The 27,397-nt window shown below is 47.9% G+C and overlaps 1 protein-coding gene across 4 annotated transcripts in view; it reads right to left on the reverse strand.

Moving 5' to 3' along the window:
* LOC139584370 (receptor-type tyrosine-protein phosphatase beta-like) overlaps window positions 1-27,397 on the reverse strand; it is a 54,357-nt gene that overhangs the window by 4,487 nt on the left and 22,473 nt on the right. For all 4 annotated transcript variants that reach the window (XM_071416107.1, XM_071416106.1, XM_071416105.1 and 1 more), the window contains 21 exons: window positions 15,394-15,657; window positions 14,983-15,246; window positions 14,602-14,726; window positions 14,263-14,401; window positions 13,703-13,975; window positions 13,181-13,322; window positions 12,779-12,915; window positions 12,265-12,528; window positions 8,938-9,204; window positions 8,387-8,686; window positions 7,921-8,196; window positions 7,592-7,741; window positions 7,147-7,435; window positions 6,294-6,400; window positions 6,048-6,153; window positions 5,337-5,417; window positions 5,165-5,182; window positions 4,971-5,052; window positions 4,605-4,695; window positions 4,137-4,213; window positions 109-243 (listed from right to left, as the gene is read on the reverse strand). In XM_071416107.1, coding sequence (XP_071272208.1) covers window positions 109-243; window positions 4,137-4,213; window positions 4,605-4,695; window positions 4,971-5,052; window positions 5,165-5,182; window positions 5,337-5,417; window positions 6,048-6,153; window positions 6,294-6,400; window positions 7,147-7,435; window positions 7,592-7,741; window positions 7,921-8,196; window positions 8,387-8,686; window positions 8,938-9,204; window positions 12,265-12,528; window positions 12,779-12,915; window positions 13,181-13,322; window positions 13,703-13,975; window positions 14,263-14,401; window positions 14,602-14,726; window positions 14,983-15,246; window positions 15,394-15,657 — 3,587 coding nt within the window. The remainder of the gene's footprint in view (window positions 1-108; window positions 244-4,136; window positions 4,214-4,604; window positions 4,696-4,970; window positions 5,053-5,164; window positions 5,183-5,336; window positions 5,418-6,047; window positions 6,154-6,293; window positions 6,401-7,146; window positions 7,436-7,591; window positions 7,742-7,920; window positions 8,197-8,386; window positions 8,687-8,937; window positions 9,205-12,264; window positions 12,529-12,778; window positions 12,916-13,180; window positions 13,323-13,702; window positions 13,976-14,262; window positions 14,402-14,601; window positions 14,727-14,982; window positions 15,247-15,393; window positions 15,658-27,397) is intronic.

Below are 27,397 nucleotides of genomic sequence, written 5' to 3' on the forward strand. Positions count from 1 at the left end.
TAGTAACAATGTTGTAATAACATGTTGTTTAATAGAACATGATAACAGCCACTCCCAAATGGACAACACTGGTCCGGACGAAGCAAAATGGCTGCTCCTTCTACACACCCTGCCTTTCTCCACACACTGGGTCACCATGACAACGTTATGGACGTTCTGCTCCCACACCATCTTCCAGAAGTCATCTTTGGTTCCAGGAAGTGGGCCCTGAGTGGCGATGTACTCCCTACGGAAGTTATTCCCCTGAAAGAAGAAGAGATTTAATTTACATTTTGTTTTTCATCTGACCTTTATTACACTAGGTAAGTTTGGGGAGAAGATGAAAAAGCTGCTTAGGACTGTAGGCTTGTTGTATCAAATCAAATCAAATCAAATTTTATTAGTCACATACACATGGTTAGCAGATGTTAATGCGAGTGTAGCGAAATGCTTGTGCTTCTAGTTCCGACAATGCAGTAATAACCAACAAGTAATCTAACCTAACAATTCCACAACTACTACCTTACACACACACACAAGTGTAAAGGGATAAAGAATATGTACATAAAGATATATGAATGAGTGGTGGTACAGAACGGCATGGCAGATGCAGTAGATGGTATAGAGTACGGTATATACATATGAGATGAGTACTGTAGGGTATGTAAACATAAAGTGGCATAGTTTAAAGTGGCTAGTGGTACATGTATTACATAAAGATGGCAAGATGCAGTAGATGATATAGAGTACAGTATATACATATGAGATGGGTAATGTAGGGTATGTAAACATTATATTAAGTGGCATTGTTTAAAGTGGCTAGTGGTACATTTTTACATAATTTCCATCAATTCCCATTTTTAAAGTGGCTGGAGTTGAGTCAGTATGTTGGCAGCGGCCGCTAAATGTTAGTGGTGGCTGTTTAACAGTCTGATGGCCTTGAGATAGAAGCTGTTTTTCAGTCTCTCGGTCCCTGCTTTGATGCACCTGTACTGACCTCGCCTTCTGGATGATAGCGGGGTGAACAGGCAGTGGCTTGGGTGGTTGTTGTCCTTGATGATCTTTATGGCCTTCCTGTGACATCGGGTGGTGTAGGTGTCCTGGAGGGCAGGTAGTTTGCCCCCGGTGATGCGTTCTGCAGACCTCACTACCCTCTGGAGAGCCTTACGGTTGTGGGCGGAGCAGTTGCCGTACCAGGCGGTGATACAGCCCGACAGGATGCTCTCGATTGTGCATCTGTAGAAGTTTGTGAGTGCTTTTGGTGACAAGCCGAATTTCTTCAGCCTCCTGAGGTTGAAGAGGCGCTGCTGCGCCTTCTTCACAACGCTGTCTGTGTGGGTGGACCAATTCAGTTTGTCCGTGATGTGTACACCGAGGAACTTAAAACTTTCCACCTTCTCCACTACTGACCCGTCGATGTGGATAGGGGGGTGCTCCCTCTGCTGTTTCCTGAAGTCCACAATCATCTCCTTTGTTTTGTTGACGTTGAGTGTGAGGTTATTTTCCTGACACCACACTCCGAGGGCCCTCACCTCCTCCCTGTAGGCCGTCTCGTCGTTGTTGGTAATCAAGCCTACCACTGTAGTGTCATCCGCAAACTTGATGATTGAGTTGGAGGCGTGCATGGCCACGCAGTCGTGGGTGAACAGGGAGTACAGGAGAGGGCTCAGAACGCACCCTTGTGGGGCCCCAGTGTTGAGGATCAGCGGGGTGGAGATGTTGTTACCTACCCTCACCACCTGGGGGCGGCCCGTCAGGAAGTCCAGGACCCAGTTGCACAGGGCGGGGTCGAGACCCAGGGTCTCGAGCTTGATGACGAGTTTGGAGGGTACTATGGTGTTGAATGCTGAGCTGTAATCGATGAACAGCATTCTCACATGGGTATTCCTCTTGTCCAGATGGGTTAGGGCAGTGTGCAGTGTGGTTGCGATTGCGTCGTCTGTGGACCTATTGGGTCGGTAAGCAAATTGGAGTGGGTCTAGGGTGTCCGGTAGGGTGGAGGTGATATGGTCCTTGACTAGTCTCTCAAAGCACTTCATGATGACGGAAGTGAGTGCTACGGGGCGGTAGTCGTTTAGCTCAGTTACCTTAGCTTTCTTGGGAACAGGAACAATGGTGGCCCTCTTGAAGCATGTGGGAACAGCAGACTGGGATAAGGATTGATTGAATATGTCCGTAAACACACCAGCCAGCTGGTCTGCGCATGCTCTGAGGACGCGGCTGGGAATGCCGTCTGGGCCTGCAGCCTTGCGAGGGTTAACACGTTTAAATGTTTTACTCACCTCGGCTGCAGTGAAGGAGAGCCCGCAGGTTTTGGTAGGGGGCCGTGTCAGTGGCACTGTATTGTCCTCAAAGCGGGCAAAAAAGTTGTTTAGCCTGTCTGGGAGCAAGACATCCTGGTCCGCGACGGGGCTGGTTTTCTTTTTGTAATCCGTGATTGACTGTAGACCCTGCCACATACCTCTTGTGTCTGAGCTGTTGAATTGCGACTCGATTTTGTCTCTGTACTGGGACTTAGCCTGTTTGATTGCCTTGCGGAGAGAATAGCTACACTGTTTGTATTCGGTCATGCTTCCGGTCACCTTGCCCTGGTTAAAAGCAGTGGTTCGCGCTTTCAGTTTCACGCGAATGCTGCCGTCAATCCACGGTTTCTGGTTTGGGAATGTTTTAATCGTTGCTGTGGGTACGACATCGTCAATGCACTTCCTAATGAACTCGCTCACCGAATCAGCATATTCGTCAATATTGTTGTTGGACGCGATGCGGAACATATTCCAATCCGCGTGATCGAAGCAGTCTTGAAGCGTGGATTCAGATTGGTCGGACCAGCGTTGAACAGACCTGAGCGCGGGAGCTTGTTGTTTGAGTTTCTGTTTGTAGGCTGGAATCAACAAAATGGAGTCGTGGTCAGCTTTTCCGAAAGGGGGGCGGGGGAGGGCCTTATATGCGTCGCGGAAATTAGTATAACAATGATCTAGGGTTTTTCCAGCCCTGGTAGCACAATCGATATGCTGATAGAATTTAGGGAGTTTTGTTTTTAGATTAGCCTTGTTAAAATCCCCAGCTACGATGAATGCAGCCTCAGGGTGTGTGGTTTCCAGTTTACAAAGAGTCAGATAAAGTTCGTTCAGGGCCATCGATGTGTCTGCTTGGGGGGGAATATATACGGCTGTGATTATGATTGAAGAGAATTCCCTTGGTAGATAATGCGGTCGACATTTGATTGTGAGGAGTTCTAGATCAGGTGAACAGAATGACTTGAGTTCCTGTGTGTTGTTATGATGATCACACCACTTCTCGTTAATCATAAGGCATACCCCCCCGCCCCTCTTCTTACCGGAAAGATGTTTGTTTCTGTCGGCGCGATGCATGAAGAAACCAGCTGGCTGCACCGACTCCGTTAGCGTCCCTTGAGTTAGCCATGTTTCCGTGAAGCAGAGCACGTTGCAATCCCTGATGTCTCTCTGGAATGCTACCCGTGCTCGGATTTCATCAACCTTATTGTCAAGAGACTGGACATTGGCGAGTAGTATGCTAGGGAGTGGAGCGCGATGTGCCCGTCTCCGAAGCCTGACCACGAGACCGCCTCGTTTGCCCCTTTTTCGGCGTCGCACAGGGTCGCCGGCTGGGATCAGATCCATTGTATTGGGTGGAAGGCAAAACACTGGATCCGTTTCGGGAAAGTCATATTCCTGGTAGGAACGATGATGAGTTGACGTTAATCGTATATTCAGTAGTTCCTCCCGACTGTATGTAATGAAACCTAAGATTACCTGGGGTACCGATGTAAGAAATAACACATAAAAGAACAAAATACTGCATATTTTCCAAGGAACGCGAAGCGAGGCGGCCATCTCTTTTCGGCGCCGGAAGTTAATCATGTAGCCTTATGCTCGACAGGGAGCAAAGTAAGTAGTTCATCCCAGGTATACTAACTGAGGAATAAGGCTGAGAATTAAACAATCAATCCTGCCATGACTAACTGAGTTCATGCAGTACTGTCTTTGTTCACATTATACCCCACCACCTCCAATGCTACACCCCACCTCGACCCCAACCAACCACCTCCAGCGCCCCACCCCCGACACCACGCAACAGAGGGGATTTGACCAGAGTGGCAGTTGGTTCGGATTTGTCCGTGTGTTTGGATAACTTACAGGAATGTAGCTGGCGTTGATGTAGTCAGAGCACGGATCATCATCTACATAGGACAGCTTCACACGGGTCGAATCGTCTACACAACACAGGCCGTGCACAAAGACATTGAGTTGGCATTTTAGTATGACACAGTGGATGCTGCGGGGAGGATGGCTCATAATAATGGCTGGAATGGAGTAAATGGAATGGTATCAAACACGTGTTTAATACCATGCCGTTCACTGCATTCCAGCCATAAACTCCATTCTAGCCATTATTATGAGCCGTCCTCCCTCCAACAGCCTCCACTGTTATGACACATACATGACCATGTACATAATACATTTAAAAATATGGTAAAGAGCATTACTACTGTACATGAGCCTTGCAGACAAAACTCCTTGCAGAGAAGAAATAAATCTCTCAATCCCCTTGTCTTTTGTCTATGTATTTGAACCCTATGAAATACCATGGTTTGTTTGACTCACAGGGCAGGATGTTGTTGTATCGGTTTTTCCCTCTGTTCTCTGGCAGCAGGGCTGTGTCCAGGGGCTGGTTCCTTCCTACGTCTTTCAGGTCCTTACACAGGAAGTGGCACGTTAGGGTTACCATAGATACCTACTGTACGTAAATACTGTATGCATTCCATAACATTTCACAATCAATCTACCATTTCACAACTTTAAATTAAAGGAGAGTTATCAGAAAATAAATATAAATATACACATTTCTATATTGTTTTTCTTTATTAAGGTAAAGGTAATAGGAATATTCCGATTTCATCTAAATGTACTCTAATGCTAATATGTGTGATCGAGATTGCCCAACTGACAGTGAATGTGATCCAGTCTTACCTCATACTCCTCAGACAGTAGGTAATTGGAGTCAGCCTGGAGTTTAATGTAGTGGGACTCAAAGTGCATGATCTTGATGGGGCTGCAGGATCAACAGATAAAACGTTTTGAGCAAAACAGAGTAGAGCAAAAGACAAACCAAAAAGGACTTACAGTAATTGGGGGAAACTAATAACAAAAGCATTTAAACATACCTTGAAATACGACGATTACTGGGGAAAAAAGGGAGATACATGTAAATGGCTGAAACTCATTAATGGTCATTTCTTTGTGAGTTTTTATCCTGCCAGAAAACACCTATTTTATTCTATATATATAAGATATAAAACCCCATTAGAACTGATCACATATGGCCTCTCCTCTTACCCCCTGACGCCCATGTGCACTCCTGAGGTGGGCCTCTCTCTCCTCATGCTCATTCGGACCACTGCCCCCTCCTGCACACTCCTGTAATCACAGTTTGGATGTCAGCATACAGGTGTAGTATGTAGAGTGCAAGCTACAATGTAGTGTACATGACTAGATGGAACTATATTCCACATCAGGTAACTGAAGCAAGCAGTAGAATCAGATTGAATAAACAGATAAAAATACACCTTACGGAACAGCGGGGTCTGTGGACACACACACACACACACACACACACACACACACACACACACACACACACACACACACACACACACACACACACACACACACACACACACACACACACACACACACACACACACGCACACACACACGCACGCACACACACACGCACAGACACACATGATAAGACACGCACTCTACACACACGTACACATGGATTTTGTATTGTAGATATGTGGTAGTAGAGTAGCGGCCTGAGGGAACACACTTAATGTAATGTGAAAAGTGTAATGAAATGTAATAAGTTCAATTGTATATAACTGCCTTAATGTTGCTGGACCCCAGGAAGAGTAGCTGCTGCCTTGGCAGGAACTAATGGGGATCCATAATAAATACAAAATACAAATACAGGCCAAGCCAGGGACATGCTAGTATGCAGCGTATAGGTCAAAGTATATGACGAAGGGAGGGCCAGGAACTGACACTTTGCGAGCCTTCTGTCTGCAGATGAGCAGTGCAGTGACTCCCACCATCATGGCAATGAGGAACATACTGGCACTGATGCCCTCGATCACACCGCTCAGGGGCTCTGTGAGAGGAAGAAGCAACCAATCAATGGTGTTTCTCACAGAGGACCCATCACTCACCAGCATTTCTCACTAACTACCAATCAAACATCAGCATCACACACCATAAACCAATCAGAGTGGTCTGTGAAAAGTGTCCCACCTGCTTCTGTTACCAGGGGAAGGGACAGGTAAGTGTCTGTGTAGAGGGGTGGGTTGTATCTGCTCTGCTCCTCGTCAAAAAGCTGGGTGAACGCACGCACACTAAGCCTAGAGAGAAGAGAGAGACAACCATGACATCTCATTATCGTCCCACTGCATGACAATACCAGAGTTGAATTACAGGTCCCATTTTATTTAGATAGTCCCATATAGATGATCTACAGATGGTCTTACTATCAACAAACTATCTGTTGATAATCAACTGCTTGCTAAGATTACGGTTAGGATTAGGTTTAGAATAAGGGTTAGGGCTACGGTTAGGGTTAGTTATTGGATAGTTAGTTGAAATGTCGTTGAGTTATTGAACATCTACTGAAAATCTGATATACCAACTACTTGGAACTATCCAAATAAAGTGTTACTGAATTAAACTCAAAGGCCCCAATTCGATCAACTACAGATAAAGGAAAATTTAACTATGGGCAATATTTTTTTTAAATGTAACCTTTATTTAACAAATTCTTATTTACAATGACGGTCTACCCCTGCCAAACCCGGACGACGCTGGGCCAATTGTTCCCTGCCCTATGGGACTCCCAATCATAGCCGGTTGTGATACAGCCTGGAATCGAACCAGGGTCTGTAGTGACGCCTCTAGCACTGAGATGCAGTGCCTTAGACCGCTGCGGCACTCGGGAGAAGCGGTCTAACATCTAGCGGTCTAGCAGCGGTATGACATCATCATACACAACAGGGAGAAATACTGCTGGCAGAAATCAGCAACAAAGAAACTACAGATCTGCCCAGACTGCGGGAGAATACTTGATTGATTTGGGCGGAACCCTGTACTCTACCTGTATGCAGTTTTGGGTTTGAGTGGGCCATCACAGAATGGGTTGTGGTCTCTGTGTGTGTCTGGGTTCTGCTCCCTGTCCAGGGCCTGTAGGTGGTCACAGCCACCCCCGAGGGTGTCCATGCCTGTACCCAGGCTGATCTCAAAGCTCTGAGTCCCGCTGTCTCCTGGCCCCTCTGTGCAGTGGCTAGGGAAGTAGCTGGTCTGGTAGGCCTTAATGGAACTGTTGGATTTGTAGTCCAGATAAGAGGGTAGAGGGTGGTGCTGCTCTGGTTGAAGGTTTTCATCGTCTGGAGGGAGAAAACACACATATGAGGAGGTTTAGTAACAGACTCAGACCTATTGCTGTGGAAAGTCCTCTTGAGGGAGAATAAACATCATCCACCCATCCATCCACTGACATACTGACACTTGTACAATGTTTGTTCTAACTTCAGTCCCCTTACCTTCAGACTCGCTCACCACCACTGTGAAGAACTTGACGGCTCCGTTGACATCACTGAACCAGCTGCAGTTAAACTTGAACAAGATGGTGTTTTTGGTGACAAGAGCAGCCCTGTCGTTAACCCGAGTGGTCAGGGAAGGAAGTGGTGGACCTAAAAGGATAAGTATCATGATTACAATCAGTCATGATGACTGTAGAATGACCACAGGGACATACATACACACTGTAACAGCTAATGGCAATGAAGTTGACCATATCATGTCTCTTCCGGTGCTCATCATCACACGGTCACCCCGACCACATGGCAATCACAAGTCCATCGGTACTCACGGTCGATCATGGTGACCACGCTGTCCTCGGCGGCCTCGCTGGTCATGCTGTCGGAGATGGCCTTGACGGAGACGGTGTAGCGCTTGTGTGGCTCCAGCTGGGTGATGTGGTAGAGGGTGCTGTCGCGGCCTGTCCGCTGGGAGTACACCAGGGCGTGGGAGTCCTGGAGGCACTCAATAGTGTATGAGTCAAAGTCGGCCTCCGGAGGGGCCCAGGAGCAGGAGATGGAGGTGGAGTTCTGGGGGCGGCAGTGCAGGTACTGGACACGCTCTGGCTCTATGGACGGGATAAACGGTAGAGGACGCCAGAGATAAGAACAGAGATCAAAATGCCACGGTCACACTATATTCTCTCTAGCGCAGAGGTCAGAGCTATACCATGCACAGGATTTTGTTCCAGCCAAGCAACAACTTTAGCTACCTCGCCTCAGTCTTGCACTACTTGAACAATGTACAGTATAGCCTACTTGTTCGAATGCTCTTGTAGATGGGTGGGCTGTAGGCAGAGCTCCCACCACCACCAACACCACCACCAGCCCCACTGACGGTACGCAGGATGAAGTTGTACAGGCGTCCTGGGTATAGCCCCTTCAGGATGCGGCTCCCGGAGGTCCGGGTGTGGTAGGGGTTGAATACAGACAGGTGGTCCCTGGGGGCCCACTGCAGGTCAAAGTCGTCATAGTCGCTGCCTGCAGGACCACTCCAGGTCAGCTCCAGGGAGGTGTTGGTGACTCCACCGAATGATACAGAGGTTGGGGGTCTGGGGGCTGAGGAGGAGAAGATGGACACACAAAGGAAGGCAGATCAGCAACTTCAAGCAAATACTGTCAAACCCAGGCTCTATACCTTAAAAACGACCCTCAAAACTGATTTTAGAATAGTGTATGTCGTAATTGTGTTGGAAACCATGTGTTTGATGTATTTGATACCATTCCACTAATTCCACAAGCCCGTTCTCCCCAATTAAGGTGCATGTGAAATGTCCTTAAAATAAACATGACTTGTCCTAATGTCTTACCGGTACGTCCATGAGCAGTGGCCCTGTTGGTGAGCTCTCCGCTGCGTGTGAGGATGACAGCATGGTAGAGACGCCCGGGGATCAGCGTGGGGAAGATGTGCTCCATGGTGTCTGGCCCTAACGTCTCCTCTGCCTGCTGGGAGCCATCTGGGTTGTAGAGGGACAGCAGGTAGCCACTTAGCTCCCCCACCGCCCGCTTCCATGACACCCACAACATCTCCGACTGGTTACGACTCTGTGCCTGGAGGGAGGTCACTGCAGCCGGGACTGAGGAGGCGGAGCAGACAATTGGACAGTGTCAAATCATGATGTAAAGTCAGTGAGACATACAGTTCAGTTAGTTCTCTAGTTAGTTCTTTGTTACCACGTCATTTCTGTGAGAGAAACACATTATGCGTTATGTTTTGAGGACATTCAGTAGTGATCCAAATCAATTTCTCAAGTACCCACCAACCCTTATCATACCCCTGCCCACAGCATCTCAGTACCCCCCAACCCATCTCATACCCCTGCCCACAGCATCTCAGTACCCACCAACCCTTATCATACCCCTGCCCACAGCATCTCAGTACCCCCCAACCCTTATCATACCCCTGCCCACAGCATCTCAGTACCCCCCAACCCATCTCATACCCCTGCCCACAGCATCTCAGTACCCCCCAACCCATCTCATACCCCTGCCCACAGCATCTCAGTACCCCCCAACCCATCTCATACCCCTGCCCACAGCATCTCAGTACCCCCCAACCCATCTCATACCCCTGCCCACAGCATCTCAGTACCCACCAACCCTTATCATACCCCTGCCCACAGCATCTCAGTACCCCCCAACCCTTATCATACCCCTGCCCACAGCATCTCAGTACCCCCCAACCCATCTCATACCCCTGCCCACAGCATCTCAGTACCCCCCAACCCATCTCATACCCCTGCCCACAGCATCTCAGTACCCCCCAACCCATCTCATACCCCTGCCCACAGCATCTCAGTACCCCCCAACCCATCTCATACCCCTGCCCACAGCATCTCAGTACCCCCCAACCCATCTCATACCCCTGCCCACAGCATCTCAGTACCACCCAACCCATCTCATACCCCTGCCCACAGCATCTCAGTACCCCCCAACCCATCTCATACCCCTGCCCACAGCATCTCAGTACCCACCAACCCTTATCATACCCCTGCCCACAGCATCTCAGTACCCCCCAACCCATCTCATACCCCTGCCCACAGCATCTCAGTACCCACCAACCCTTATCATACCCCTGCCCACAGCATCTCAGTACCCCCCAACCCATCTCATACCCCTGCCCACAGCATCTCAGTACCCCCCAACCCATCTCATACCCCTGCCCACAGCATCTCAGTACCCCCCAACCCATCTCATACCACTGCCCACAGCATCTCAGTACCCCCCAACCCTTCTCATACCCCTGCCCACAGCATCTCAGTACCCACCAACCCTTCTCATACCCCTGCCCACAGCATCTCAGTACCCCCCAACCCATCTCATACCCCTGCCCACAGCATCTCAGTACCCCCCAACCCATCTCATACCCCTGCCCACAGCATCTCAGTACCCACCAACCCTTCTCATACCCCTGCCCACAGCATCTCAGTACCCCCCAACCCATCTCATACCCCTGCCCACAGCATCTCAGTACCCCCCAACCCATCTCATACCCCTGCCCACAGCATCTCAGTACCCCCCAACCCTTATCATACCCCTGCCCACAGCATCTCAGTACCCCCCAACCCATCTCATACCCCTGCCCACAGCATCTCAGTACCCCCCAACCCATCTCATACCCCTGCCCACAGCATCTCAGTACCCCCCAACCCATCTCATACCCCTGCCCACAGCATCTCAGTACCCCCCAACCCATCTCATACCCCTGCCCACAGCATCTCAGTACCCACCAACCCTTATCATACCCCTGCCCACAGCATCTCAGTACCCCCCAACCCTTATCATACCCCTGCCCACAGCATCTCAGTACCCCCCAACCCATCTCATACCCCTGCCCACAGCATCTCAGTACCCCCCAACCCATCTCATACCCCTGCCCACAGCATCTCAGTACCCCCCAACCCATCTCATACCCCTGCCCACAGCATCTCAGTACCCCCCAACCCATCTCATACCCCTGCCCACAGCATCTCAGTACCCCCCAACCCATCTCATACCCCTGCCCACAGCATCTCAGTACCCCCCAACCCATCTCATACCCCTGCCCACAGCATCTCAGTACCCACCAACCCTTATCATACCCCTGCCCACAGCATCTCAGTACCCCCCAACCCATCTCATACCCCTGCCCACAGCATCTCAGTACCCACCAACCCTTATCATACCCCTGCCCACAGCATCTCAGTACCCCCCAACCCATCTCATACCCCTGCCCACAGCATCTCAGTACCCCCCAACCCATCTCATACCCCTGCCCACAGCATCTCAGTACCCCCCAACCCATCTCATACCACTGCCCACAGCATCTCAGTACCCCCCAACCCTTCTCATACCCCTGCCCACAGCATCTCAGTACCCCCCAACCCTTATCATACCCCTGCCCACAGCATCTCAGTACCCCCCAACCCATCTCATACCCCTGCCCACAGCATCTCAGTACCCCCCAACCCATCTCATACCCCTGCCCACAGCATCTCAGTACCCACCAACCCTTATCATACCCCTGCCCACAGCATCTCAGTACCCCCCAACCCATCTCATACCCCTGCCCACAGCATCTCAGTACCCACCAACCCTTCTCATACCCCTGCCCACAGCATCTCAGTACCCCCCAACCCTTCTCATACCCCTGCCCACAGCATCTCAGTACCCACCAACCCTTCTCATACCACTGCCCACAGCATCTCAGTACCCCCCAACCCATCTCATACCCCTGCCCACAGCATCTCAGTACCCCCCAACCCATCTCATACCCCTGCCCACAGCATCTCAGTACCCCCCAACCCATCTCATACCCCTGCCCACAGCATCTCAGTACCCCCCAACCCATCTCATACCCCTGCCCACAGCATCTCAGTACCCCCCAACCCATCTCATACCCCTGCCCACAGCATCTCAGTAGCCCCCAACCCATCTCATACCCCTGCCCACAGCATCTCAGTACCCCCCAACCCATCTCATACCCCTGCCCACAGCATCTCAGTACCCCCCAACCCATCTCATACCCCTGCCCACAGCATCTCAGTACCCCCCAACCCTTATCATACCCCTGCCCACAGCATCTCAGTACCCCCCAACCCATCTCATACCCCTGCCCACAGCATCTCAGTAGCCCAGGAGCAGTAAAGCTCACTCACCAGTCCTGGCCCAGATAGCTGAGTCGTTGGTCTGCTCCCCGCTGCGTGTTAACACCACCATCCTGTAGGGGGCACCAGGCCTCAGGCCCTGGAAGGAGACCTGCAGTGTGCTGGGCTGGCCGCTGCGCCGGTCGTACAGCGTGTCATCTCCGTTGTACAGGTAGAGGTCGTAACCTTCGAACTCTCCGTGCGGGGGAGACCAGTTGAAGGACAGGCTGCTGCTGCTGTTTGCCTGGATGGAGAGGTCGCTGACCGCCGCCGGACCTGGGAACACAACACTACTCAGGTCCACATATATATTCCTTCCATATTGCCTCTATACATCTTCATAGTGACTCTGATTCTCTATTCCCTGTTTTACTAAGACTTCCTGTATTATTTGTGTAATCTTACAATAAAGCCTACATAACCGATAGCTCTCCAGGAGGAGGGTTGGACAACCTGCACTACACATATTAATACCACTTGACAAACTTGTGTGGGACATAGTGAAGATGAATCCATGCAGTCTTACGTGTACGTGCTTCAGCGGTGACGCTCTCGCTGTGGACCCCTCCGCTGGTGGTGTGAACCAGGACGCGGTACCTCTTCCCAGGGATGAGGCCGTCGAAGCGATGCTGGAGCGGCATGGAGCCGGAGGATACCTGGGAGCTGTTGGTTACGAAAATGAGTACTGTCGTTTGTGCATTATATTTGTTACACTTTTTTATGCACCATTTTGTTACTGAAATTGAACCAATGGAATAGTCCCAAAATGGCAAACACTGCCCATCTGGCCCTAGAGGTAGGAGGCTTAATCAAAACCTCAAAGTATTGACCATTTGAATCTGGGTGTGTTGGTGACCACCGGTGTGTTGGTGAACCCAGGTGTGTTGGTGAACCCAGGTGTGTTGGTGAACCCAGGTGTGTTGGTTACCTGTTGGTGACCAGGTGTCCCCTGTCATCCAGGAGCTGCAGGCTGTATCCGTCTGCCACGCCTCGGGCCTCCTGCCAGCTCACCTGTATACTGCAGGTGGTGTGTCTGTTGTCGGCCTGCAGCCCCGTCACTGCAGAAGGGACTGAGGAGAGAGGGGACACAGAATCAGATAGAGCACACTATCATACAGTATTGTATCTCCATGGAGGGGACAATGTCACACGTCATTACACCAGCCAATCACTATCTGTTAATTACCCATCAAAAGTTGATTAGGGTAAGAAAACAAAACAAATCAGTTCCGTCAAATATACTGATTTCAAACTGCAGATATATAATAAATTAAATTAAATTAAATTAAATTAAAATAAATAAAATAAAACATAGCCAGACGCAGTGAGCCCTATTCCTTCCCAGTCCCAAAACACCCAAATATAGAGTATGAAATGCCAATGCACTGCTTATGAATGCAGTATGTATGGGTTATAAATGTGTTATGAAGTCCTTATCTAGCCTCCTCACCGGTGCGTCCGCTGGCCGTGTTGTTATTCAACAGTATGCCACTGATAGATCTAACGGTCACACTGTACAGCTGCCCAGGCTGCAAGGAGCTGAACCCCAGCTCATTCTGGTGTTTGGGTACGGGCCGCGTCTCCAGCCTGCGTGCCTCTGGTCCACCCAGCAATAGGGACACGGAGTAGCTGTCCACGTCACCCTGCCCCGGGGTCCAGCTGATTTTCAGACTGCTGCTCTGGCCGTTGTTACTCACGTGGATATTCTTGACTTTGCTGGGGACTGCAGAAAGGAGGAGAAACGAAAAGAGGGAGAAATAGCAGAAGAGGGAGAAAGAGGGGTGGAAGTGGAACGGAAATTAATGCTGTTGTTAGTTTATGTTTTGTTTGTGTTAGATTCTGTGACATTTTGTTCTATTTTGCTACCCCAATTCAATGGAGAAGTTCCAAAAGTGCAAACAAATTCTGCCCATCGGGCACCCCAGGCAGATTTGAATCAAACAGAAGTACTTGAAAGAAAACAAATGTAACCTAGGATTTGAACCCAGCAAGTCTGTTGGTTTGGTTTACCTGTCCTGCCCTCTATGAACTGGGCCCTCTGGTTGGGGCCGCTAAAGGTAGAGACATGGATCTTATAGAGGCGTCCCGGGGTGAGGGAGGAGAGGACACACACCCCCACGCTGCTGCCCAGGGTGATGGGCGGGAAAACCTTCATAATAATAATACATAATACATTGATGATACATTGATTATTAATACATTTAGCTTTTAAAAACACACAAAGTCACAAATAGAAATAAAGCAACAATGAAATCTAAAAAATTTACACAAGAAAATATGAAGAATATAAAAGTACTGTAAACATGAAGACAGGCTAACCAGGTACTGGACTGGACCAGGAGGACTAACCTTCATGTCGTTGAAGAGGAGCTGCACCTCGTAGTGGTCAACGTCCCCCGGAGCAGCCAACCAGGTGACACGCAGGTCCTCCGTTCCCCGCCCAGCCAGGGCTAGTGACCTCACCGCCGCAGGGACTGTCACAGACAGATTCCAGATAAGAATAGAACATTTTTTATATTCTCATTCTTAATTTTGCATACAAAGGAACAGAACATAGGGAGACACAGGTTAAAAAGAAGCATGCACAAAGAACCTGTTTCACCACAACTAGTTATTACCTGAATGTAGCTAGCCAAATTATTATTACAGACAAATATCACTCTTGTATCCACATATTGTACATTGAAAACAACAGGAGAGATATAACAGAGTACTATTCGTATCACTCACAGGTCCTTCCATCCGTAGACACGCTTGTCTCATACTTCCCGCTCCAGGTGCTGACGATGACCGTGTAGAGTCTCCCGGGCACCAGGCCGTTGAACACACACTCGTTCTGGCTCTTCATAACCGTCTTGTTCTGGTGGAAGATGTTGTTGTGCTTGATGACCACCTGGTAGTAGTCAAAGTCCCCAGCCGCATGGCGCCAGTACACCTTCAGGTAGTCATCCCTGGCCGAGTGGATCGCTGTCGGGTTCTGGACACTAGAGGGCTCTGGGGAGAGGAATTCAATTGAATTGAACTTTGAGACATTGACCAGTGTATTATCATGTCTAACTAGAGACTTCAAGACTAAAACCACGGAATGGAAAACTTAAGCAGAGGAGCCCCATTTCAGACAGACAGACATGGTAGACCTACGTGTGCGTTCCTGTACGATGGTGTGATTCTCATAGGCACCACTCCTGGAGGTGATGGAGATGTTATAGAGCCGTCCAGACACCAGGGACTTAAACACACACTCTGGGCTGGATTTGGACACGGCCAGGGTGTGGACCGTCTTCTCCTGGTCCCCCAGAGTGACCAGATAACTGTCCACGTCACCTTTGGCCGGACGCCATGACACGCTGAGGAAGTCCATACGACCGTTGTTGCTGACCGTCACCTCGCCTACGGCAGCAGGGACTGGAAGACGGAGAGAGAGAGAGAGAGAGGGGAACTGAGTCAGTCATTCTGTGTATCACTGTTCATATTTGCAGCTGGGAAGCCTGAATAAAAAATGTATGTGAATAAAATGAAAGTAAAAACTTGTTTAATAGCTTATTTTTCTTGTAAATACTGGAACATTAACAGTTGTTCATGTTTTCTCTTCAGTAATGCTGTGGGATATGTAAGGAACATAACTTAAAAGCTACAACACAACAGTAACTTGGTAGCGTGTGTTCAATGGATAGGTGACCCCAACAAGCTTGAGGCATTCATGTGCCATTCATAAGAAAGTTATTGAATAAATAAACGGCAAAGAAAGAAAGGGAGACCTAACAAAAATGGACTGAGTGTCATATATGGAATGGAAGGTGACTGCACTGGTAGGCTATTCAGATTATTGTGAGGTGTAGGCAATGTTCCCTCAACGTTTTTGGGGCACTGAGCAAATTTTTGGTCTTGTGAGCAGAAACTTGAACAATACAATACCAATGGAGCAAATCCCATTACATTTTCATGTGGAAATAGTTTTGATTTCTATGATATAGCCTACAGTAGCCTATATGTGGTGTTCAATGCAGGCCTACATTGCATGAGACTTAAAAAAAAAATGTTGACATTAATTCATTCGTTTTTAACACCATGGGCCAATATAGGTGACTGTAAATTGCATTGTATTGTGAGATGCAAGAAACCACTTTACAAAATATAATGAATTATTATTACCATACAGAGAATTAGATAATATAGGCTACCCCTCTGCCTATTTGCATAATCAAGCCTGTCTCAAAATACAACACTGTCCCTTGAATTAAGACAGCTTGAAATGTAGCCTACACGTTTTGTGCTCTTGTAGGAAGCAGTAACTCCCCACTGCTGACCGATACGTATCTTTCTATTAGTAGCGTTACATTTCCCAAGGATCTTAAAACAGCCCGGGTGGTTCCACTCCACAAGAAGAGCAGTTAAACAAACGTAGGAAACTACAGGCCTGTGTCAATCCCCAGCACCGTATCCAAAGTTGTTGAGAGATTCATTTTTAATCAACTTGAGGGGTACCTTCTTGAGCATAAACTTCTTTATGAACTACAGTCTGGCTTTAGAACAGCTCATTCCACTGATACTTGCCTTATCCACCTTTTTGACCACATTAAGCAGGAAAGTGAGAAGGGGAACTATACAGGTACGGTCATGTTAGACTTGCACAAAGCTTTTGACACTGTGGACCATGATATTCTCCTGATGAAACTGAAATGCATGGGTCTAAATTATGTAGCAGTGAATTGGTTTAGGTCTTATCTGACCAACAGAACACAAGTATGTAATGTTGGTGATGTTCTGTCAGAGGCCAAATAAATATCCTGTGGAGTACCGCAGGGATCTATTTTAGGGCCTCTCTTATTTCTTATATACGTTAATGATATGCCAGATATAGTAAAGGGCAAACTCCTGCTTTATGCTGATGATTCAGCCATACTGGTATCAGGGAAGGATACAGTTTACATAGAGGAGACCCTGAGTAAGCAATTGCATTTTGTTAGAGATTGGTTGTCTGACAACAAATTGTCACTACATTTAGGAAAAACTGAATCGATTTTGTTTGGAACAAAACGTAGATTGTTTAGGGCTGACACAATAATGGTAAACTGTGCAGGCAAGGAGATTGAATCTAAAACAAGTGTATCTTATATTGGTGTGTTCCTAGATCAATCCCTTTCTGGAGACCTGACTGCTGCTAAAATTCTTTTGGCAAACAAATCGAATTTTTTACATCGTAACACTAGATATTTTAACATTAAAGTTAAAAAACTGCTTGTCTCAACCTTGATTCAGTGTCATTTTGATTATGCTGCTCTGCTTGGTATAGTGGGCTATCAAAAAAGCTGAAAAAGATAATGCAGGTCATGCAAAATAATGTTATCAGTTATATGCTGAATGTCACCCCTAGGACCCACATAGGGGTACAGGAGTTCTGGGAGGTGGGTGTGTTGCCTTTGGAGTCCAGAGTAGACCAACTTAAACTTAATCATACGTTTGACATCTTAAATGATCGTGCCCCAGGTTACATGAAAAACCACATTGATATAGTCTATAACCAACACAGTCACAATACCAGAGCTAGTGTTATGCCTTGTAAAATCCCAAGAGTAAACAGTACTGCGAGGAGCACGTTTTTCCATGCAGGCATTTGTCTGTGGAATAGCTTCCCCCTGGAGATCAAGCAAATAAACAGTAGAAGTAGCTTTAAAAAGCAGGCAATGTTTTTCATTTGGACAAAGTTGTCTAAGTAAGAGAAACCACTCCTCTGCCCCTTGTGCCCCATACTGCTGGTCAGGTGTATTTATTTGAAGGATCGGTATGATGTGCAATTAATAGATTATTTTAATGTGAAATGAAAATGGTTGATTTTTAAGGTTAGGGAGAAGTGCAGCGAATAGTGCCACTTTTTAGGATGTCAATATAAATGAATGTATTTATGGTTCTTTGTAATTTTGTCTTGTCTTTTAATCATTATATGTGTTATTGTTTTTACCATCGAGGACCACTTTGGAAACAAGCGTTTTAATTAATACTTTCAAGTGATATCCTCTGGGTCCACATCGTGCATTTTGCTGTAAATGTCTGTTGCCCAAAATAAATAAAATTCAATTCAATTCAATAATTGGGCTAATAACTCACTAACTAGCAAAGAATATCAACAAATGTGAACTGATCTGAAAAGCGCATTCACTCACGGGTGATTGAAACACCACTTGTGGGCTACCCCCGCCAATACAATTGTACGCCATTGCACTCTGGCTCTGACTAAAATAAAATCACAGACTAAATCTTGCAAAGTTAGATTTGTTTTCATTTGTTGCATTGAAAAGGGGCTGATATAATGTTGATTTGATCACAGAAAAAAACGTTGATCTATATATTGCAAAGTAATGGGGCAAACTCAGTGAAGTTCAATCTCTTGCATCTCTGCACGGCCTGACATTTCTTCTGCCCGGCAGTTTTGGAGGAGGAGCCCGGCCACGCACATGCGCAGTTTAGAGAGAACATTGGGTGTAGACCTATATCATTGGTTAGGCCTACCCTACAGCTGTATGGACTAATAATTGTTGTGATGCCATAATAGGTATACACATAGAATTAGAATTTTCAAGGGATTCTAACTCTAAGGAGAAACATTTTCATTGACTATCATGTGTTCCAAATAAATTATGTCATAATTGTAATTCTCATGATAGGTTCTAGGTTCTAACCATTGTGTTGGAGTGCAGATTAGGCTACTCATAAAATACATGAAGCAAATGGATGATCCAACAAATGGATGATCAAACCGTTTGAATTATTTGTCATTTCATCTCTTGAATAAGTAAGTTCCATCTACAGTGCATTCGGAAAGTATTCAGACCCTTTGACTTTTTCCACATTTTGTTAGTTACAGACTTATTTTAAAATGGATGATTAAATTAATGTTTTTCCTCATAACTCCACACACAATACCCCATAATTACAAATTCCACAAATAAACGTTTAACAAGGCACACCTGTTAATTGAAATGCATTCCAGGTGACTACCTCATGAAGCTGGTTGAGAGAATGCCAAGAGTGTGCAAAGCTGTCATCAAGGCAAAGGGTGGCTACTTTGAAGAATCTCAAATATTAAATATATTTTGATTTGTTTAACAGTTTTTGCGTTACTACATGATTCCATATGTGTTATTTCATAGTTTTGATGTCTTCACTATTATTCTACAATGTAAAAAATAGTAAAAATAAAGAAAAACCCTGGAATGAGTCGGTGTGTCCAAACTTTTGACTGGTACTGTATATTGCATTGATTGTTTTGCCTCACCAGGTTGCCCACATACAAAACAGTCATCATGGACTGTTTCTGTTTGCCTGGTCCAAAGAGACTTAAACTCCTTACTGTACTAAGAGCTTTATTTTTTATGCAACTTATTTTAGGATTAATTATTTATTATGCATCCGTTTTATAAGCTCTGAGCATCATCATTGTTGTGCAATTTTATGCTACAATATTTGGTACTAAAGCATGGTTTCTTTATTTTCCTTTTGAACATGGTCTTCTCCATCCATACATTAAACATTTTTCCTAGCCACTGTGCTTCTACATCTGCATTGTTGCTGTTTGGGGTTTTAGGCTGGGTTTCTATATAGCACTTTGTGACATCTGCTGATGTAAAAAGGGCTTTATAAATAACTGTCATTGATTGATTGATAATCTTGTTCAGAGGCAGTCCAAGAAGTCTCAGAATGAGGTTCTCCTAAGAGAGAAGGTAACTCTGATGGGGAAGGCCATCAAAGTCCTCAAGAGTGACCAGGACACCATGATGGCCAGAAGAAACAGCAGAAGGATGAGGAGCTGCAGCAGAATAGCCAATGGAAGCAGGAGAATGACAACCAGCATCTCTGTGTGGTCATTAGAAGGCTGGAGGACAAGGTGGACTTGGAGACCAAGACACTCTGGACAGAGCTGAGGAGACTGGGAGAGTTCATTGAGGCAGTGAGATGACATTTCAAACATAACTGAATGATAAGTCATGTTTATTTGACATTGGAAAAAGTTTATCCAACACTCCTGAATTAAACTTTGGGACAATCGAAAGTGTGCAAGATGAATCAAACAGCTGATTAGTCCTATGCCATGTAACGGTATTTAACAAAACTGGAAATGGTTTAACCATAATGCTGTCGTATCCCACAAAACAAGAATGGTGTTGAAAGAATTGACTCTTCAGACTGCTTGAAACCTAATTGGGAATTCCCCATTCCAGTGCCTCCCACTGGCCAGCCTAGGCCCATGTCAGGACAGCACCAGCACTAAGCACTATGTCAGCTCTGCACCCAATCAGAGGGTGTCTTAGACAGGCAGCTCAGGTGTCCTCCAATCTGGCCAGAGACTTCACGGACACTCTCCTGTCCTTCCTCCACTGGTTGATCCTCCCATGCCTATAACGCATTGGTTTCCTGATCTCTCTTCCTCCAAATGCCCGCCGCTGTTACCACCTGCTATTCATAGGAGGCTCTAAACAGACAGATCCTCAGACCCAGCCTTGAGACAGGAAAAGGACATTGATGAGATGATGAAAACAATAGAAGATGAGAGGGAAAAGGATAGTGTGGAGTTACTTGAGGAGGTGGAAAATGAGATGGAGAGGAAATGGAAGATGTTGCAGAGTCTCCAGCACATACAATCCAGAAAACAGAGCAGGAGAAGGTAAATATGATAAAGTCAATAGATGAGGAGAGGAAGAAGGATAGGATGGAGATACTTTTTTATTTCACATTTATTTAACCATGTAGGCCAGTTGAGAACAAGTTCTCATTTACAACTGCGACCTGGCAAAGATAAGGCAAAGCAGTGCAACACAAACACAGAGTTACACATGGAATAAACAAACGTACAGTCAATAACACAATATAAAAAATATACATACAGTGTGCAAATGAGGTAAGTTTAGGGAGGTAAGGCAATAAATAGGCGGTAGTAGCTTAGTAATTACAATTTAGCAATTAAACACTGGAGTGATATATGTGCAGAAGATGATGAATGTGCAAGTAGAGATACTGGGGTGCAAAGGGGAAGAAAAAAAATAATAACAATATGGGAATGAGGTAGTTGGATGGGTTATTTACAGATGGGCTATGTACAGGTGCAATGATCTGTGAGCTGCTCTGACAGCTGATGCTTAAAGTTAGTGAGAGAGATATGACTCTCCAGCTTCAGTGATTTTTGCAATTCGTTCCAGTCATTGGCAGCAGAGAACTGGAAGGAAAGGCGGCCAAAGAAGGAATAGGCTTTGGGGGTGACCAGTGAAATATACCTGCTGGAGCGCGTGCTACAAGTGGGTGCTGCTATGGTGACCAGTGAGCTGATGTCAGGGCTGTTGTCCTCCTCTTCCTCAGATGAGGAGAGGAGAGAAGGATCAGTGGACCAATACGCAGCATTAGGGAAATAAGCCATCTCTTTATTTGAAACGATGGCAACACGAAAACAAACACTTACAAAATTACAAAACAAGAAAACGACGTAGACGAAACCTGAACATGAATTAAACTAACTAAACGTAGAACTCACGGACAGGAACAGACTACATCAAAACGAACAGCCAAACAGTCCCGTATGGTACATACATTGACGACACAGGAGACAATCACCCACAAACAAACAGTGAGAACACCCTACCTAAATATGACTCTTAATTAGAGGAGAACGCAAAACACCTGCCTCTAATTAAGAGCCATACCAGGCAACCACAACCAACATAGAAACAGATAACATAGACTGCCCACCCAAAACACATGCCCTGACCTAAACACATACAAAAACAACATAAAACAGGTCACCGTTACAGAACCCCCCCCTCAAGGTGCGAACGCCGGGCGCACCAGCACAAAGTCCAGGGGAGGGTCCGGGTGGGCAGTTGACCACGGTGGTGGCTCCGGCTCTGGACGCTGTCCCCACACCACCATAGTCACTCCCCGCTTCTGTCTTCCCCTCCCAATGACCACCCTAAAACTAACCTCCCCTAAATGAACGGCCAGCACCGGGAGAAGGGGCAGCACCGGGACAAGGGGCAGCACCGGGACAAGGGGCAGCACCGGGACAAGGGGCAGCACCGGGACAAGGGGCAGCACCGGGACAAGGGGCAGCACCGGGACAAGGGGCAGCACCGGGACAAGGGGCAGCACCGGGACAAGGGGCAGCACCGGGACAAGGGGCAGCACCGGGACAAGGGGCAGGTCACCGGCTGAGATACGCGGGCAGGTCCGGCTGAGATACTCTGGCAGATCCTGGCTGAGGGACTCTGGCAGATCCTGGCTGAGGGACTCTGGCAGATCCTGGCTGAGGGACTCTGGCAGATCCTGGCTGAGGGACTCTGGCAGGTCCTGGCTGAGGGACTCTGGCAGGTCCTGGCTGAGGGACTCTGGCAGGTCCTGGCTGAGGGACTCTGGCAGGTCCTGGCTGAGGGACTCTGGCAGGTCCTGGCTGAGGGACTCTGGCAGGTCCTGGCTGAGGGACTCTGGCAGGTCCTGGCTGAGGGACTCTGGCAGGTCCTCGCTGGACGGCTCTGGCAGGTCCTGGCTGGACGGCTCTGGCAGGTCCTGGCTGGACGGCTCTGGCAGGTCCTGGCTGGACGGCTCTGGCAGGTCCTGGCTGGACGGCTCTGGCAGGTCCTGGCTGGACGGCTCTGGCAGGTCATGGCTGGACGGCTCTGGCAGGTCCTGGCTGGACGGCTCTGGCAGGTCATGGCTGGACGGCTCTGGCAGGTCATGGCAGGACGGCTCTGGCAGGTCATGGCAGGACGGCTCTGGCAGGTCATGGCAGGACGGCTCTGGCTGGTCATGGCAGGACGGCTCTGGCTGGTCATGGCAGGACGGCTCTGGCTGATCATGGCAGGACGGCTCTGGCTGGTCATGGCAGGACGGCTCTGTAGGGAGGAGAAGGAGAGACAGCCTGGTGCGTGGTCTAGGCACTGGCTGCGCTGGAGAGGAGGAAACAGCTGGAGAGAGAACCCGGAGAGACAGCCTGGTACGGGGGGCTGCCACCGGAGGACTGGTACATGGAGGTGGCACCGGGTATACCGGACCGTGAAGGAGGACACGTGCTCTTGAGCACCGAGCCTCCCCAACCTTACCAGGTTGAATGGTCCCCGTAGCCCTGCCAGTGCGGCGAGGTGGAATAGCCCGCACTGGGCTATGCAGGCGAACCGGGGACACCACCTGTAAGGCTGGTGCCATGTACGCCGGCCCGAGGAGACGTACTGGAGACCAGATACGTTGGGCCGGCTTCATGGCACTCGGCTCGATGCCCAACTTAGCCCTCCCAGTGCGGCAAGGTGGAATAGCCCGCACTGGGCTAAGCACGCGTACTGGGGACACCGTGCGCTTTACCGCATAACACGGTGTCTTACCAGTACGACGCCTTCTACCTCCACGGTAAGCACGGGGAGTTGGCTCGGGTATCCTACCCGGCTCTGCCACACTCCTCGTGTGCCCCCCCCCCAAGAAATTTTTGGGTCTGACTCACGGGCTCCCAACCGCGTCGACGCGCTGCCTCCTCATACCAGCGCCTCTCAGCCTTCGCTGCTTCCAACTCCTCCTTGGGATGGCGATATTCCCCTGGCTGAGCCCAAGGTCCTCTACCATCCAGGATCTCCTCCCAAGTCCAGGAGTCCTTGTTGCTCAGTTGAGCTTTCCCTTGCCGCTTGGTCCTAGTTTGGTGGGTGATTCTGTCAGGGCTGTTGTCCTCCTCTTCCTCAGATGAGGAGAGGAGAGAAGGATCAGTGGACCAATACGCAGCATTAGGGAAATAAGCCATCTCTTTATTTGAAACGATGGCAACACGAAAACAAACACTTACAAAATTACAAAACAAGAAAACGACGTAGACGAAACCTGAACATGAATTAAACTAACTAAACGTAGAACTCACGGACAGGAACAGACTACATCAAAACGAACAGCCAAACAGTCCCGTATGGTACATACATTGACGACACAGGAGACAATCACCCACAAACAAACAGTGAGAACACCCTACCTAAATATGACTCTTAATTAGAGGAGAACGCAAAACACCTGCCTCTAATTAAGAGCCATACCAGGCAACCACAACCAACATAGAAACAGATAACATAGACTGCCCACCCAAAACACATGCCCTGACCTAAACACATACAAAAACAACATAAAACAGGTCAGGACCGTTACAGCTGAGATAATACGGGGCTATACCTAGCAAAGACTTATAGATGACCTGGAGCCAGTGGGTCTGGCGACGGATATGAAGCGAGGGCCAGCCAACGAGAGCATACAGGTCGCAGTGGTGGGTAGTATATGGGGCTTTGGTGACAAAACGGATGGCACTGTGATAATAGTGCATCCAATTTGCTGATCAGTGTTGGAGGCTATTTTGTAAATGACATCGCCGAAGTCAAGGATCGGTAGGATAGTCAGATTTACGAGGGTTTGTTTGGCAGCATGAGTGAAGGATGCTTGGTTGTGAAATAGGAAGCCGATTCTAGATTTAATTTTGGATTTGAGATGCTTAATGTGAGTCTGGAAGAAGAGTTTACAGTCTAACCAGACACCTAGATATTTGTAATTGCCCACATATTCTAAGTCAGAACTGTCCAGAGTAGGGATGCTGGATGGGCGGGCAGGTGTGGGCAGGGATCGGTTGAAGAGCATGCATTTAGTTTTACTTGCATTTAAGAGCAGTTGGAGGCCACGGAAGGAGAGTTGTATGGCATTGAAGCTCGTCTGGAGGTTAGTTAGCACAGTGTCCAAAGAAGAGCCAGAAGTATACAGAATGGTGTCGTCTGCGTAGAGGTGGATCAGAGAATCACCAGCAGCAAGAGCGACATCATTGACGTATACAGAGAAAAGAGTCGGCCCGAGAATTGAACCACCCTGTGCCACCCTGTGGCACCCCTATAGAGACTGCCAGAGGTCCGGAAAACAGGCCCTCCAATTTGACACACTGAACTCTGTCTGAGAAGTAGTGGTAAACCAGGCCAGACAGTCATTTGAGTCTGCCGATAAGAATGTGGCGATTGACAGAGTCGAAAGCCTTGGCCAGGTCGATGAATACGGCTGCACAGTATTGTCTTTGATCGATGGCGGTTATGATATCGTTTAGGACCTTAAGCATGTCTGAGGTGCACCCATTACCAGCTCGGAAACCAGATTGCATAGCGGAGAACGTACAGTGGGATTCGAAATGGTCGGTGATCTGTTTGTTAACTTGGCTTTCAAAGACCTAACATGCTGACCAGACCGTACACGTCGCGTGCGCGAGCGTCGCAAAATACATTTTGAAATCCATGTTATTCAATTATTGCACCCACACTGCTCGCACGCGCAAACGAGTCTGCGTTGCCAAGGGCTAAAATAGAACTCCTTTTTTTTTCTGACGCAGATCGCGCTGCAAGTCCTGCCTCTCCCATCTCCTCATTGGTTTATAGAAGCCGGTACCCACGTGCCATCTCCTCATTGGTTATACCCATGTGGGTGTCACGACTTCCCTGAGGTCGGTCCCTCTCCTTGTTCGGGTGGCGTTCGGCGGTCGACGTCACCGGTCTTCTAGCCATCACCGATCCACCTTTCACTTTCCATTTGTTTTGTCTTGTTTTCCGCACACCTGGTTTGCATTCCCTCATTACTCGTCTTGCATATAACCCTCTGTTCCCCCCATGTCTGTGTGTGGAATTGTTATATGTAAATGTATGTGTACTCCAGGCTGGTTTGCGCCGGGTTATTGTAACCCGCGTGTGTTTAGTTTTCTGAGTACCGTGTTTTGTTCGCCGCAATGAAGGGCTACCCGTTTGCTACCCATTTCTGCTCTCCTGCGCCTGACTTCCCTGCAGCCAGTTACGCACTCCTTTACATTGGGTGATTGAAAGACGAACTGTTTTGCCGGTTGTCGTGGTAATACTATGAAAGTGTAGATGCGATCACCATATAAGTTCAAAGATGAAAAAGCCTGGAAGGAGGAGAGATGACTAGAAACGATTCGGTTGGCCATTTATGGGTGGATTAATTGTCGGAGTAGAGGACCTTGTGCATTTCAGGTAAAATAACAACTCAATGTTTATATCCCAGGACAAATTAGCTAGCAACAGCAAGCTAGCTAAATAGGACAAATTCGCTAGCAAGTGCAAGTTAACTAGCTAAATTGCCATACATGTTTAATGCTTTTCGACCTGTCCCCAAATTAATGTCATTGGGTCAGAGTTTGTTTTGATATTTTAACCTGCGTGTCGTGATCGCGTTTGGTGTAGGGGGACAAAATAAATGTATGCACGATAGCGCACGATAGTTTGGGTTCCGTGTTGGAAAGGCAGGGTAGGATAGATTTAGGTCTGTAACAGTTTGGGTCTAGAGTGTCTCCCCCTTTGAAGAGGGGGATGACCGTGGCAGCTTTCCAATCTTCAGGGATCTCAGACGATACGAAAGAGATGTTGAACAGGCTAGTAATAGGGGTTGCAACAATTACGGCAGATAATTCTAGAAAGAGAGGGTCCAGATTGTCTAGCCCAGCTGACTTGTAGGGGTCCAGATTTTGCAACTCTTTCAGAACATCAGCTATCTGGATTTGGGTGAAGGAGAAATGGGGGAGGTTTGAGCAAGGGGTAGCCAGGTGGAAAGCATGTCCAGCCGTAGAAAAATGCTTATTGAAATTCTCAATTATCGTGGATTTATCGCTGGTGACAGTGTTTCCTAGCCTCAGTGCAGTGGGCAGCTGGGAGGAGGTGCTCTTATTCTCCATGGACTTTACAGTGTCCCAGAACTCTTTGGAGTTTGTGCTACAAGATGTAAATTTCTGTTGGAAAAAAGCTAGCCTTTGCTTTCCTAACTGCCTGTGTATATTGGTTCCTAGCTTCCCTGAAAAGTTGCATATCGCGGGGGCTATTCGATGCTAATGCAGTACGCCACAGGATGTTTTTATGCTGGTCAAGGGCAGTCAGGTCTGGAGTGAACCAAGAGCTATATCTGTTCCAGGTTCTACATTTTTTGAACGGGGCATGCTTATTTAAGATGGTGAGGAAAGCACTTTTAAAGAATACCAGGCATCCTCTACTGACGGGATGAGGTCAATATCCTTCCAGAATACCCGGGCCAGGTCGATTAGAAAGGCATGTTTTAGGGAGTGTTTGACAGTGATGAGGGGTGGTCGTTTGACCGCAGACCCATTACG

The sequence above is a fragment of the Salvelinus alpinus genome, chromosome 9, assembly GCF_045679555.1.
Source record: "Salvelinus alpinus chromosome 9, SLU_Salpinus.1, whole genome shotgun sequence".
NCBI classification, from domain to species: Eukaryota; Metazoa; Chordata; class Actinopteri; order Salmoniformes; family Salmonidae; genus Salvelinus; species Salvelinus alpinus.